The sequence below is a fragment of the Apodemus sylvaticus genome, chromosome 14 (genome assembly GCF_947179515.1).
Source record: "Apodemus sylvaticus chromosome 14, mApoSyl1.1, whole genome shotgun sequence".
NCBI lineage: Eukaryota > Metazoa > Chordata > Mammalia > Rodentia > Muridae > Apodemus > Apodemus sylvaticus.
The window spans coordinates 43825193-43840333 of record NC_067485.1 but is presented as its reverse complement, the minus strand read 5'-3'; the positions used below and the strand labels follow the sequence as shown (position 1 = coordinate 43840333).

Here is a 15141-nt window from a genome sequence, read left to right as displayed (position 1 = left end):
TCTGGTACAAGGTATGGAATTTCTTAAACTAATGTGACCATATTTCCATGAACTTGTCGAAGTTACCCAATTCTTCTGCATGGTTCCAGTCATGGTTATAGTAAAAACAGTTTTAAAAAACACAATTAGGACCATTTTCTTAGTGCTGGAGATATGGCTTCAAAGTTAAGAGAATTAGCTGATCTTCCTGAAGACCCAGTTCAATTCACAGCAACCACATTATGGTTCAGAACAATCCCTCTAACTTCAGTCAGTCACAGGGCATGTGATGATATCTTCCATCTTGTATAGGCAGAAGGCATGGATGTGCTACACGTACATAGTGCAGGCAAACTATCCATACACCATAAGTGTATGGATAAAAAACTTAAAAAATTCAAAGTAATAGTAAAATGGAAAATGAGGTTTCTATAAAAGGTGTTATTTGCTAAGATTACAGAGTTAACTTACGATTAATTCTCAGTTCAAGGCTTTAGCCAACAGAATGAGTGTCTGAGATTAAAAAGATGCATAACCTTCTTTGTGGGATTAAATCTTACTTATTGGTAAGATTGAAGAACTGAGAGTTTTCTCCGAACACTTATTGAACAGATGAATGAGAGACATTTTCTCAGTTTCTCTCATTGCACATGCCAAAATCCAGTTAGAAATCTATCCCTATGAATTAGCACAAGGGGGCTAAAAGTTGCATAACCAAGGGTCAGAAATTCTTGAATGTTTATTATCAATGAATTTTCCACTAAAGAGAGACTTAAAATTAGAGAAAAGGCACAATCTGTCCAGTAGAAGAAAACAAAACAGAGCATCAGAAGGAGGACACTCTGGGCAGCTCTCAGCTCTGGGGGAGTTCTGTAGAGAAGCTTGGAGTTCTGCAGGTAGAGGACATGCTGGTGGTGCTTGTGGAGGAGAAATACCATGTAGCCACTGGCCCCTCCCATGGCACCCTGAAACACTGCATCTCTCAGGACCATGAGAGGGAGAACAATCCATTTTATTTTCTGACTTGGTAGCATAAAATAACAATAGGTCATGTCACCCCTAAGCTGGGATACATTCAGTCTTATATTTGTGGTGGAATAGATGAGGTTCACACTTATTAAACCATTGAGTATCCAAAACAATGAGAAGATTGGAAGGATGTGCCATGCAGACTTTGGCCTGAGTCTCTGCCACCCATATGCTCTGGGACTGATGATGATGGCTTGGACCACAGTGAGCAGACTGCTGGTGCAGATGGAGAGGCCACGGGCCACCCTCTCCAGGTAAAGGAGGATCTTACAGTCTATGTCACCTAGAAAGTTTCTCAAACCAAAATCTGCTTTTGTCTTTGGTAATCTTTTTGCAAGAAGAAGTATGATATTTGTAAAAGCCAAGTGGATGAGAACAAGGTGTATGGGTTTCTTTTCAGGGCCTCCCCACCAACTGAACATATAATTTACAGAAACAGACATATTCCCCAGAATGCCAACTACAGTCATGGAGGGACAAACCATTTTCTTAATGAACTTCAAAAGCATTTTTGCTTCCTAGGTTAAAAAAAAAAAAAAAAAAAAAAACCACATATGTATCCAGGATGCAAAGCCTTTATAAGAAAGAATTAGTAATGCTAGACATGGATCTGGACCTCACATCTGCATAGCAGCACTTTCTGTTGTGCAAGAGGCAGTAGTAGACACATGCAATGTTGCAGATGAGAGCCCTGAATTCCCCTCTTTTTTCTGTCAACTCTGAGTTATTGTGTGTGCTTTGAATTTGCTAACTGTTATTAAAAACTTAAAGTTCTAATGTTTTATCATTATACTAGAAAAATTGACTTGTTCAAGTGTTTGTGTGTGTGTGTGTGTGTTTGTCTGTCTGTGCGTCTGAATTATCCTTAACTCTCAGCATAACTGAATTGCACTCCAAGTGTCTCCAACCACAATTTCTTCCTCTGTTTCTTACTCTGTTTTATCACGTTGCCCTTCCAATTCTCAAAGTCCCAGGCTTCTTCTTTTATTTTCATTTTGGTCAGTATAACAATTTCTAGATTTGAATTTGGCTACAAAGCTTTAGAACTCCAATTTCTATATCATATTTACTTTTTTATACTAATCACTCTGATTTCACTCTATCTACATTTGCAATAGTTATTTTTTAAACATATTCCTGAGTGTCAACTCTAATTGAATAACCATTCCAGATAGAGGCCTGCAGTTAAAGATGAAACATCAAACGTATGCTGAAAAAAAAATATCCATATTACCCCAGGAGGCAGTCAGGGTTGGTGTTCTAGGAGAACCCCATGGTACTTAATAGGTGAGGGGGTAGCATAGACCTGTGATCCCAGTGAATGGCTTCGGGGCATCTCTGACTCCAGTGAGTGGCACCAGGGCATCTAAGGAGCAAGCAGCAGCTCTGGACCAGGGAAATGATGATGAGATGAACAGGAGAACTGGACTAATGACATGTTGTGTGCTGCCATGAGATGAGTGAAGTTTTAAGCATGAGTGCTGAGTATCAGCTGCAGGCAACACAGTAACTTGGACCTTATTGCTGTGACCAGGGATTCCAACATCTAAGAGGTCATGCCTGCATTTGCCTCTGTGGGACCTTTCAAACAGCAATTATGATGACCCTTGGTTCTGCAGCCCGCTTTTCCTCTGACCTGTTTGTTTCGCAGGCAGGCTGCTTTGTTCTACATCTGTCCCAGGTGCATCCAGAACTTAGACCTCTGCAGGATGTTATTCTTCATGTTTGGGAGCTCCACTCTCATTTCTCAGGGATTTATGGTAAGCTTTGGTTACCTTTTCTAAGGTAAGAGGAGTCCAGATGTTTCAGTGACTCCATGGATTTGTGTGTTCTGAGTACTGAGAGTGCATCTGTTCCCTGCTCTCCTTCCTGCTAAACTCACAGGATTATTTAAATGTCTGTGTCCTGATAATCTCACAGGTAACCTACATGAAGTTAACTGTGTTTACAGCTTCCAGTCCAGGTGGCCGCCTCACTCTGGAAATATCAGTCAATGCCTTTCAACTGTTCCTTTGGCAAAGTATTGCCAGTTTCAGTGCTTCCTAGAATTCATAATACCATCCTAAGTAACTGTACTTAATAAAATATGCTCCACCCAAGCACATCAGCATTCATTAACATATTTAGCATAAAAATTATTTAGTCAGGAATTGGACTCTGTAAAAACCCCTGCTATCAATTCATTTCAGATTCTGATAGAAAATATTAACATTATTCTGTGTATTTAGTGCTTGTTTTGGGAGGATTCCTACTTTTCTAGTCCTCTATTGCCTTTTCCAAACTTCAAATCATATTTGAGAGTGTATTCTGATCTTGTAAGAGGTGTTTTATTCTACCAAAGTTGACTGTCATAGGAGAGGCAACTCATCTTCCACATTATCTTGGGAACTGTTATAGGAAATTAATTTAAAAGGCAGGATGTACTTCTGTTTAAATAGGCGGATGATCCTTGTTTGGAACTAATGTTTAAGAAGCTGAGGTAGGTTACAATCATCCACCCTAGTTTTCTAAAAATGAAACAATCAAGGAAATAAAACAAACTGCTCACTACCTGTTGCTGCTTAGTGCTGGGATAAAGTTCAGATGAGGTTCAGATGATGTGCTAGCTCACAGGTTGGATCTTAGAGGATGACTTCTCAAGATGGTAATGGTAACTGTACTCTTACTGGTTTTAATTTCTCCATTCCAGCAAGACATGCATTAAGACTATTTAGGATATGATATCATGTGATAGGATCAATATATTTGAAGGATGGATACAGAAGGAAAACCTTCACATTTGGAGTTATAATGTTATTGTAAAAGAAAAAAATGTGCCAATATTTGAAGATCGGAAATGCATAAAAGTAAAAAGTACAAAGTGTATGAACACTCTTGACACTGTTGAAGTCATAATGCTGGCAAACATGGAGATAAAGAAAAAGGGAGAGTTTTTGTGTTTTGTCTTGTCTTATTATTTTTGAGAGAGTCTGCCTATGTAAGCTAGGGTAGCTCTAACAATAATTATATTGCCTCAGACCCTATAGTGCTGAAATTATAAAAGTGAATCATTATTGTCTCAAATTTTTGGCAGACATCTGAAAATCTTCTCTATGATCTTGATCTCTTTTAAAAAGATAACTTAGGCAAAGACCCATATAGACCTCTGTCATGACTCCAGTCTGAGGATGAATAGCAGTCCCTCAACATTTCTGTCCCATTTCTCTATCTTCAGGAACTCATCTCCTTTGATCTTTCTGGACTCTTGGACCAGCCTTATCAGGGTCAAAAGGAAGCTGGAGGACGCAAGATTCACAGAGACTCAGCTACTCCATGTCTTAGAGAGACTTCAGCTTTATTGCATCTCTCCATGACACAGCTACGGGGGATCTACAATCTTACCTCCATGCATTCACCTGGTGCACACAGGCTCTGGAGCAGCACTAGGAAGGTGGCACTTGCCAGGTCATATTTGTACTGTCTGGAGCTGTGGGCCTCTTGGCTGCCATCAGATACTGCAGACTTCAGGTTTCATGTTTTCACAGTGTCAGGGGGAAGAAAGGTCACTGCAGGGCCTCAGTCCTCGAAGGACACCTTCCCTTTCTCCCACAGTTACACCATGTTTTGCTCAGAAGTTATTTCCAGCTTAATTAATGTTTAATTATTTTGAGAGGAAGAATATGAGGTGAGAAAATGAACAACTAACCAAGTTTCTGTGTACTGAGCATCCCACATCTTGTGACTTGTTTTTGCATTGTCAAAGTTCCAATCTGTGGCCTGGCTGGGGACCAGCGTCTGACACACAGGCCTTGCTTTTCCTTCTCAAATCCTTCATTAGACAGCAGTAAATAAGTAATGGTCAGCACCCTGGGATTCTGCTTCTTGATCAAGTCCCAGACATGGATAAAGACACGTTTAATCTCTTTAGTCTAACTGTGTCCATCAGCAGTGAAGGTCTTTGCTCTAACTGATTGTTTATTTCTAACACTGAATACAGTAAATGTCAGGTAGGACTGGAAAGGTCAATTCCATCCCAACTTGACCTTGTTTTAAAAACAATTACTTATAATATTTCAATAACACTTCTAAAACTTTTCTGTCCTTCCATGTAATTTTTCATTCTGGTACCTGGGAAGCCCTGCCTATCCTGGATGCAAATTAATGTAAATAAATGTGGGAGCAGAGCTGAGGTTCTTGAAGAGAAAGCAGCACTGGCTTGTCTGAGAGATGACTTTGAGGTCACATGTCTCCCTCTTTGCCCTGTGTGATAGTATCTCCATACATGTAAATGCAGCTAAAACAATATAGAAGCTAAAGATGCTTCTGTAAATGAAAGGGCAGCTATTGAGGAAAGCAGGATTTCTACAACCTCTATTGGTTATAACGTCTATGTACAGAGAAACTTAGTTGTACACTATATATGTAAAGGTAGATAGAATTTGAAAGTTAAAATAATTATCTTTGGTTAAACAAGAAGTGCTTTCCCCTGATTGCTTTGTTATTTTGTTTAGAATATTTCTAAATTTCAACTTTATCTTTGAAATATGAAGAAAAATAAAACAATTTAAAGCATACAGTGCTATGACTAGGTTGTTCAATAAAAGAAAAGAAAGTATCAAAAAAAAAAAAAAGAGCCCTTCATGCAGCTTCCATTCTGGAGGGAATTTTGTTCACCAAATTATAATATAAAATATAAATATAAATATAAATATAAATATAAATATAAATATAAATATAAATATAAATATAAATATAATATAATATAATATAATTAAATATAATATAAAAATAAAAAATATAAATATAAATATAAAATAGGGAAGATTGTTCACCAGCAGACAGAGGGCATACAGTGGCATTCACGGAGCAGAAACACCATGTAGCCACGGAACAGCCACAATTGCCTAAAACAAACATCTTTTAGAGCCATAAGAATGAGAAAAAAAATCATTTTATTATTCAGCTTTATGTGTTTAGTGTTTTGCCTGCATGTATGTTTATGCACCACATGTGCACATTGCCCATAAGGGCAAAATAGGGCTTTGGAAGTGGAATAACAGATGGTGGTCAGCTCCTATATGGGTGCTGGGTAATAAACCTTCGGCATCTACATGAGCAGCAAGTGCTTTTAACCCACTAGCCGTATCTCCAGCCTGAAACATAGAGGTTTGTGTTAGATAGTCGCTGGTTCACAGGGGATGGATTTTTTTCCAATTAACATAACTTTATTCAAATATGTGTATACATACATATATATCATGCATGTACATTTGCATGTGTCTGTGTGTGTGCATGTATACAAGTTTCTGTCTTATATGACTATATATGCATTTGTGTATGGGGGAATGGAGGAAACTTGCTCATTGACGTCAGAAGTAGACCACTAGAGTCTTTTTTTTTTAATTTTTTTTATTCGATATAATTTATTTACATTTCAAATGATTTCCCCTTTTCTAGCCCCCCACTCCCCGAAAGTCCCGTAAGCCCCCTTCTCTTCCCCTGTCCTCCCACCCACCCCTTCCCACTTCCCCGTTCTGGTTTTGCCAAATACTGTTTCACTGAGTCTTTCCAGAACCAGGGGCCACTCCTCCTTTCTTCTTGTACCTCATTTGATGTGTGGATTATGTTTTGGGTATTCCAGTTTTCTAGGTTAATAACCACTTATTAGTGAGTGCATACCATGATTCACCTTTTGAGTCTGGGTTATCTCACTTAGTATGATGTTCTCTAGCTCCATCCATTGGCCTGAGAATTTCATCATTTCATTGTTTCTAATGGCTGAATAGTACTCCATTGTGAAGATATACCACATTTTTTGCATCCACTCTTCTGTTGAGGGATACCTGGGTTCTTTCCAGCATCTGGCAATTATAAATAGGTCTGCTATGAACATAGTAGAGCATGTATCCTTATTACATGGTGGGGAATCCTCTGGGTATATGCCCAGGAGTGGTATAGCAGGATCTTCTGGAAATGAGGTGCCCAGGTTTCTGAGGAACCGCCAGACTGATTTCCAGAGTGGTTGTACCAATTTGCAACCCCACCAGCAGTGGAGGGGTGTTCCTCTTTCTCCATACCCTCTCCAACACCTGCTGTCTCCTGAATTTTTAATCTTAGCCATTCTGACTGGTGTAAGATGAAATCTTAGGGTTGTTTTGATTTGCATTTCCCTAATGACTAATGAAGTTGAGCATTTTTTAAGATGCTTCTCCGCCATCCGAAGTTCTTCAGGTGAGAATTCTTTGTTTAACTCTGTACCCCATTTTTTAATAGGGTTGTTTGGTTTTCTGGAGTCTAACTTCTTGAGTTCTTTATATATATTGGATATTAGCCCTCTATCTGATGTAGGATTGGTGAAGATCTTTTCCCAATTTGTTGGTTGCCGATTTGTCCTCTTGATGGTGTCCTTTGCCTTACAGAAACTTTGTAATTTTATGAGGTCCCATTTGTCAATTCTTGCTCTTAGAGCATACGCTATTGGTGTTTTGTTCAGAAACTTTCTCCCTGTACCAATGTCTTCAAGGGTCTTCCCCAGTTTCTTTTCTATTAGCTTCAGAGTGTCTGGCTTTATGTGGAGGTCCTTGATCCATTTGGATTTGAGCTTAGTACAAGGAGACAAAGATGGATCAATTCGCATTCTTCTGCATGCTGACCTCCAGTTGAACCAGCACCATTTGTTGAAAAGGCTATCTTTTTTCCATTGGATGTTTTCAGCCTCTTTGTCAAGGATCAAGTGGCCATAGGTGTGTGGGTTCATTTCTGGATCTTCAATCCTGTTCCATTGATCCTCCTGCCTGTCACTGTACCAATACCATGCAGTTTTTAACACTATTGCTCTGTAGTATTGCTTGAGGTCAGGGATATTGATTCCTCCAGATTTTCTTTTGTTGCTGAGAATAGTTTTAGCTATCCTGGGTTTTTTGTTGTTCCAGATGAATTTGATAATTGCTCTTTCTAACTCTGTGAAGAATTGAGTTGGGATTTTGATGGGTATTGCATTGAATCTGTATATTGCTTTTGGCAAAATGGCCATTTTAACTATATTGATTCTACCAATCCATGAGCATGGGAGGTTTTCCCATTTTTTGAGGTCTTCTTCCATTTCCTTCTTCAGAGTCTTGAAGTTCTCGTCATACAAATCTTTCACATGTTTGTTAAGGGTCACCCCAAGATACTTTATACTGTTTGTGGCTATTGTGAAGGGGGTCATTTCCCTAATTTCTTTCTCAGCCTGCTTATCCTTTGAGTATAGGAAGGCCACTGATTGGCTTGAGTTGATTTTATAACCTGCCACTTTGCTGAAGTTGTTTATCAGCTGTAGGAGCTCTCTAGTGGAGTTTTTTGGGTCACTTAGGTAGACTATCATGTCGTCTGCAAATAATGATAGTTTGACTTCTTCCTTTCCAATTTGTATCCCTTTGACCTCCTTATGTTGTCGAATTGCCCGAGCTAGTACCTCAAGTACAATATTGAAAAGATAAGGAGAAAGGGGGCAGCCTTGTCTGGTCCCTGATTTCAGTGGGATTGCTTCAAGTTTCTCTCCATTTATTTTAATGCTGGCTACCGGTTTGCTGTATATTGCTTTTACTATGTTTAGGTATGGGCCTTGAATTCCTGTTCTCTCCAAGACTTTAAGCATGAAAGGATGCTGAATTTTGTCAAATGCTTTTTCAGCATCCAATGAAATGACCATGTGGTTTTGTTGTTTGAGTTTGTTTATGTAGTGGATTGTATTGATGGATTTCTGTATATTGAACCAACCCTGCATTCCCGGGATAAAGCCTACTTGATCATGGTGGATGATCGTTTTGATGTGTTCTTGGATCTGGTTGGCAAGAATTTTATTGAGTATTTTTGCATCGATGTTCATAAGGGAAATTGGTCTGAAGTTGTCTTTCTTTGTTGGATCTTTGTGTGGCTTTGGTATCAGCGTAATTGTGGCTTCGTAGAAGGAATTGGGTAGTGTTCCTTCTGTTTCTATTTTGTGGAATAGTTTGAAGAGTATTGGCGTTAACTCTTCTTTGAAGGTCTGGTAGAATTCTGCACTGAAACCATCTGGTCCTGTGCTTTTTTTGGTTGGAAGACTTTCTATGACTCCTTCTATTTCTTTAGGCATTATGGAACTGTTTAGATGGTCTAGTTGATCCTGATTTAATTTTGGTATTTGGTATCTGTCAAGGAAATTGTCCATTTCCTCCAGATTCTCCAGTTGTGTTGAGTACAGGCTCTTGTAGTAGGATCTGATGATTTTTTGGATTTCCTCAGTTTCCATTGTTATATCTCACTTTTCATTTCTAAGTTTGTTAATTTGGATACTTTCTCTGTGCCCTTTGGTCAGTCTGGCTAAGGGTTTATCTATCTTGTTGATTTTCTCAAAGAACCAGCTCCTGGTTTTGTTGATTTTTTGTATGGTTCTCTTTGTTTCTACTTGATTGATTTCGGCCCTGAGTTTGATGATTTCCTGCCTTCCACTCCTCCTGGGTGAAATAGCTTCTTTTTGTTCTAGGGCTTTCAGGTGTGTCATTAGGCTGGTAATGTATGCTCTCTCCATTTTCTTTTTGGAAGCACTCAGGGCTATGAGTTTTCCTCTTAGCACTGCTTTCATTGTGTCCCATAGATTTGGGTATGTTGTGTTTTCATTTTCATTGTGTTCTAAAAAGTCTTTAATTTCTTTCTTTATTTCTTCCTTGACCAAGGTATCATTGAGTAGATTACTGTTCAGTTTCCACGTGTATGTGGGTTTTCTGTTGTTTCTGTTGCTATTGAAGACCACTTTTACTCCATAGTGATCAGATAGGAGGCATGGGATTAGTTCGATCTTCTTATATTTGTTGAGGTCTGTCTTGTGACCAATTATATGGTCGATTTTGGAGAAGGTACCATGAGGTGCTGAGAAAAAGGTATGTTCTTTTGTTTTAGGATAGAATGTTCTATATATATCTGTTAAATCTAATTGGTCCAAAGCTTCAATTAGTTTCATTGTGTCCCTGTTTAGTTTCTGTTTTCCTGATCGATCCATTGAGGAAAGTGCAGTGTTGAAGTCACCCACAATTATTGTGTTAGGTGCAATGTGTGCTTTGAGTTTTAATAAAGTTTCTTTTATGAAAGAGGGTGCCCTTGCATTTGGAGCATAGATGTTCAGGATTGAGAGTTCTTCTTGTTGTATTTTTCCTTTGACCAGCAAGAAGTGTCCCTCAGAGTCTCTTTTGATGACTTTGGGTTGAAAGTCAATTTTATCTGAGACCACTAGAGTCTTTAGAACTTGAGTTGCAGTAGGTTGTGACCTATTTGACATGGTTGGTAAAAACCAAACTAAGATTCTCCGAAAGAGTAACGAGTACTCTTAATCCCTGATCAACCTCACCAGCAGTCTTTCTTTTTCTCTCAATCTTTTTGAGGGTTAATCTGGAGTTTCTAGTTTCTTTTACTTCCTGATGATCACTATTTAAAAATTATTTTCCTAAGTCCAGAATACATTTGGGTTTCATGCCAGTAAAATTAATATTAGTATTATGCCCTTATTTATCTATGTGTTGAGAACCATGACCCTGACCAATGAGCAAAATAAACTTTTCTTTATAGTTAGCCAGTATCAGGTGTTTAATTATAGTAACAGAAATAGACCAATAGACATTATGATCACAGACATATTATCAAGCACATCCTTGTCCTTTGGTGACTACTCTGTATTTTTGTTGATAAAGGTATTAACAAAAGCTCGAGTAGATTACTATAAGGAGGTTAAAAATTGTAGATTGCTAGGAACCCAGTTAAAAGAAATGAGCGCTCCAGGAAGTAGACTATCTTTGAGATTTATTCAGTTCTGCTTCTGAGCTTCTGAAATGCTTCCTGTCACAAGGCAGATGCTAATAACTGTTTGTGGAATGAGATACAGAGATAAAATCTTAACCTCAGAAGGAGGAGTTGTTCGACAGTTACATTCCTTCATCTCTGACACTTCTGCTGACAAAGGACCATCTATAAATCTCTAGGATTACTTTGTATTTAGATTGTTCATCAGCACTAGAAGTTTTATATGATAAACAGTTTGGCTTCTTTAAATAAATCAAAATTTTCCCATCCCAGGGAGATGCATGCATTCCCACTAGAGCCCACCTTTTGACATAGCCTCTCTGGGCCTGTGGATTGTAATTTAGTTATCTTTTACTTAACAGTAAAGGATAAATACCTATTTATAACCAAGTGTGTATCTTGTTTGTTTTTCTCTGTCTGGGCTATCTCATTCAGGATTATTTTTTTGTAGTCCCAATCATTTGTCTGCAAATCTCATGATATTTTTTTCTAGCAGCTTAAAGAGGAGGGAGAAAGATTGTAGGAGACAGAAAAGTCAAGGACACCAAAAGAGATCATGAGATCTGCAGAATCAAGTAGGGCTCACAGTATCTCACAGTAACTGAAGCAACAGTCATAGATCCTGCATGGATCTCTTATAGGTCCTCTGCATACATGCTGTGGTTGTTTAGTGTGCAATGTTCAAGGGACTCCTCAGAGTGGAGTGAGAATGTTTCTGACTCTTTTGCCTGCTCTTGGGACCCTTTTCCTTCTACTGGGTTGCATCAATTAGCCTTCATATAAGGGTTTGTGCCTAGTCTTACTGTATCTTTTATGGTATGTTTGGTTCATATCACTGGGATGCCTGCTCTTCTCTGAAGAGAAATGGAGTTGAAATGGATTTGTGGATGAGGGAAGGTAGAAGGGAGTGGAAGAAATGGAGGAGGGGAGGCTGTGGTCAGGATGTACTATATGAGAGCAGAAAAAATGTACCTTTGAAAATGTGCATAGATGTTTATGTTGCCTACATAAATGTCTATGCACTGCTTGCATGCAGTGCCTGCAGATCCCTGGGTCTGAAGTTACAGACAATAACAGTTAGCTGCTATGTGGATGCTGGCAGAAAAACCAGGGTTCTCTACATGACCTACAAGTTTTCTTTACGGCTTAATCATCTCTCTAGCCCTTCTAACTGGAAGGACACTTGATAATGCCATTGAATAAGGAAGGAATGATTATCCATGGCAGGAAACTGGAGGTAATTGAACAAGGTTTATATTGCTCTTATGACAATGGCCACATGAAACTTAGCCCAGAGAGTGAAGGAGAGATACTGGGAGGAAGTTGCACTAGGGTTCAAGATTGCCAGGTAAGCTTCTAGAAGAACTTATACTTTTTCCTAAGCTTTGGAGTATTCAGGAGAACACAACAGAAAAACAGATGTCTGTTGCTATAGAAAAGGAATAAAAATAGGTAAATATATTTAGAAGGCAAATTGTTCAGTGTCCATATTGTCTACTTAATTCTTTTCCTTATGTACAACATTTCAATCCATATATTAAAATGCAATGTTATCTACATTCACATTATTATTATAATGAAAATTATTTTCCATTATAATGGTTTGGAAAAAAAATGAGTTGGAACAAATTGGAGCCAGAGATTCGGGATTCAAATTTTAACTTTGTACTTTCTATTTGTCTAAGGTGTGTGTGTGTGTGTGTGTGAGTGTGTGTCTGTGTGTGTGTGTGTGTGTGTGTGTCTATGTGGGAAGTGTTCATGTGATGTGTAGATAAATGCAGATTCTCACACATACTAAACGCAGAATTATATATTTCACTCTTTGAGTCATTTTTTTATGTTTTAAAGATTTACTTATTTAATGTGTGTGTGAGAGTGAGTCGTGTGTGTGTGTGTGTGTGTGTGTTTGCACATGTCATGGTGTGTGTGGAAGTCAGAAGACAGTTTTCAGTTGTCAGTTCTCTCCTTCTAAAATGTGAATGCCAGGCATCAGGTGCCTCTCCCCTCAGAGTCTTCTTGACAGACCTCCTGTCTCTTCTTATACTGAAAAGAATATTGGAAATTAGTCAAAAACTAATAGTTCTAAATTTATGTTAAAATAAGATGATGCTGTATAAAATAAAAGTCTTTAATTGTAAGGTATACAAATTTAAAATCTTAAAGTGAAATGGATTTTGTTCTAAATTATACCAATTACACCATAATCAACATCACAGGAAGACCAGAAATGTGATTGACAAATGTTGATGATTATAAAACTGTCTATGACCAATTTGTCTACTTATGAAGTTTTGAAGCAACCACTGCCCACTGCAAAGATAAGATTCTGTTACTAAAACTTATAGCAAGATTTTAGAAATTATTTTGTAATTTGACATGTGCCTTATTGTGCTGTAGCCTTCAAACTAGGACTATGAACATCCCACCTCTGCCACAGAATTCTGAGCAGGTTTATGAGATCAGATGTGAATTCGATCCTCTGTATTGGTTTTCAATTCCAATCAGAAAGTATTTGGTTGCTTCCATATCAGTCACACCTTTATTGCAACAGTGAGCATGTTATATGTGTTAGGTTGCTTCTCTAGCATGCTTGGGCTGCAGATGAGGACAAATGGTGCTGCAGAAACTGGATATCCACATGAAGAAGAATCAATCTAGGTCTCTATGTCTTGCTTTTCACAAAAATTGACTCTCAGTGGACAAAAGACATTAATGTGAGACAAGAAACTTTAAACTGTTGGAGGAAATGGAGGGAATAGACTTTCACGATATAAACATAGGCAAACCTGTTCTCAATAGAACTCCTTAATTGCTCAGGAAACAAGATAATTGACAAACAGAACTTCAGGAAGTTAAAATCCTTCTGTGTCCCCCACACCAAAAGTTATTTGAAAGGCAGACTATAGAATAGAAGAGATCTTGGCAGAATATGTAATTAAATGTTTGTGCTTTTAGAGGGTATACTCCTTAAAGAGTGCTAAAATCTCTATTGCAGCCCCAACACTGCAGGTCTGCTTTCTTTGAGATGTTCCTTAGTTTTCCCATAGCAGACCATGAGTCCTGATTGTCAGTGTCTTCGTCCTTGAAATGCTCATCCACAACAACCCAGATCTCCTCTATTCGGGTGTCTGTGCTAGCCCTGCATTACTCACATCAGTTGCTGGGGGAGGTCTGAGTTGCTGTTCTTCTCCTATTTAACGTCTGTTGTATAGCTCTGCTTCTTAACATCACTGTTCACTTCTGTTACCCAGGCCAGAAGATAGTCTTCCCATTGGTCACTTTAAAACCTAATTTACTCATCTTTACCACTCTTCTTATCCTTGTTTTAACCATCAAATTTTGCTTCAGTTACAGGGACCCACTTCACTGAAACATGTCACCAATGTTCACTCATTTTTTTTTTCTATTTATGCATTTTTCTCAGATTTCATGACCTTCTTGATATGATTTTTGGTCATGATCCTACTCTGGGTTGTTAGCAGTATGTAGCTGCCTAACTAAGTTCTCACTGAGAGAGATAGGCTGGGGAGCACTCCTCCTGAGTCTTGCTTGTGCTCCATGGTGTCAGAACCTGACATAGGACAAGCTAATAACTAACAGGTGATCTTCCTGAAATGGCCTCTCTTGAATTATAATAATCCACAATAGATTTGCTCCCATAAGCAAGGCCCAGGAATCCTTCATTTCAGGAAAGATTCCTGTTATTAATATGTTTCACCTGTTATTACTAAACATATAAAATAATCATCAGGTATTGAAGCACCCTTTTGAGCTGTAGAACTATGAAGATGTACTGTCTTGTAGTGATGGTATATAGACAAGTAGATGATTTCTTTATCCTTAATGATGATCCTATAACAATTCCTAAATGTATAGTAAATTTTAAACTACTTTATTTTTTTTTAATTTATTTTATACTTGTGAGTACACTGTAGCTGTCTTCAGACACACAAGAAGAGGGCAACAGATTCCATTACAGATGGTTGTGAGCCACCATGTGGTGGCTGGGAATTGAACTGAGGACCTCTGGAAGAGCAGTCAGTACTCTTATCCACTGAGCCATCTCTCCAGCCCTTAAACTACTTTAATAACACTGTTATTAAGTCTTTTCTGATAGTCAAAACTGCAATGAGAATTCTGGCAGTCTTTAGTGTCACTTCTGATAGTAAGCAGGCTTTCTACTCCTCAGAGCACATTCTAAGGGGTGGTAAAACCATTAATGAAAGGTTATAAAAAGACAACTAATGATTTATAATAGATTCTGGGACAAAAGAGAAAATAATGACTGGGTTTATCTATATAAACCTTTACTAATAACTTAGTTATGGTTTTGAACTCTCC

The 15141-nt window shown here is 38.2% G+C and overlaps 1 protein-coding gene across 1 annotated transcript; it reads right to left on the bottom strand.

The window, feature by feature from the left end:
• Window positions 1-620: 620 nt before the first annotated feature.
• Window positions 621-1517, bottom strand: LOC127664434 (vomeronasal type-1 receptor 4-like). The gene has a single exon (XM_052156412.1). The coding sequence runs from the start codon at window positions 1515-1517 to the stop codon at window positions 621-623; it is 897 nt and encodes a 298-aa protein (XP_052012372.1).
• Between the last annotated feature and the right edge of the window lie 13624 nt (window positions 1518-15141).

What these genes read in the sequence shown, in the direction of transcription:
- LOC127664434 (XM_052156412.1), bottom strand. Translation starts at nt 1,517, where the DNA reads ATGCTTTTGAAGTTCATTAAGAAAATGGTTTGTCCCTCCATGACTGTA.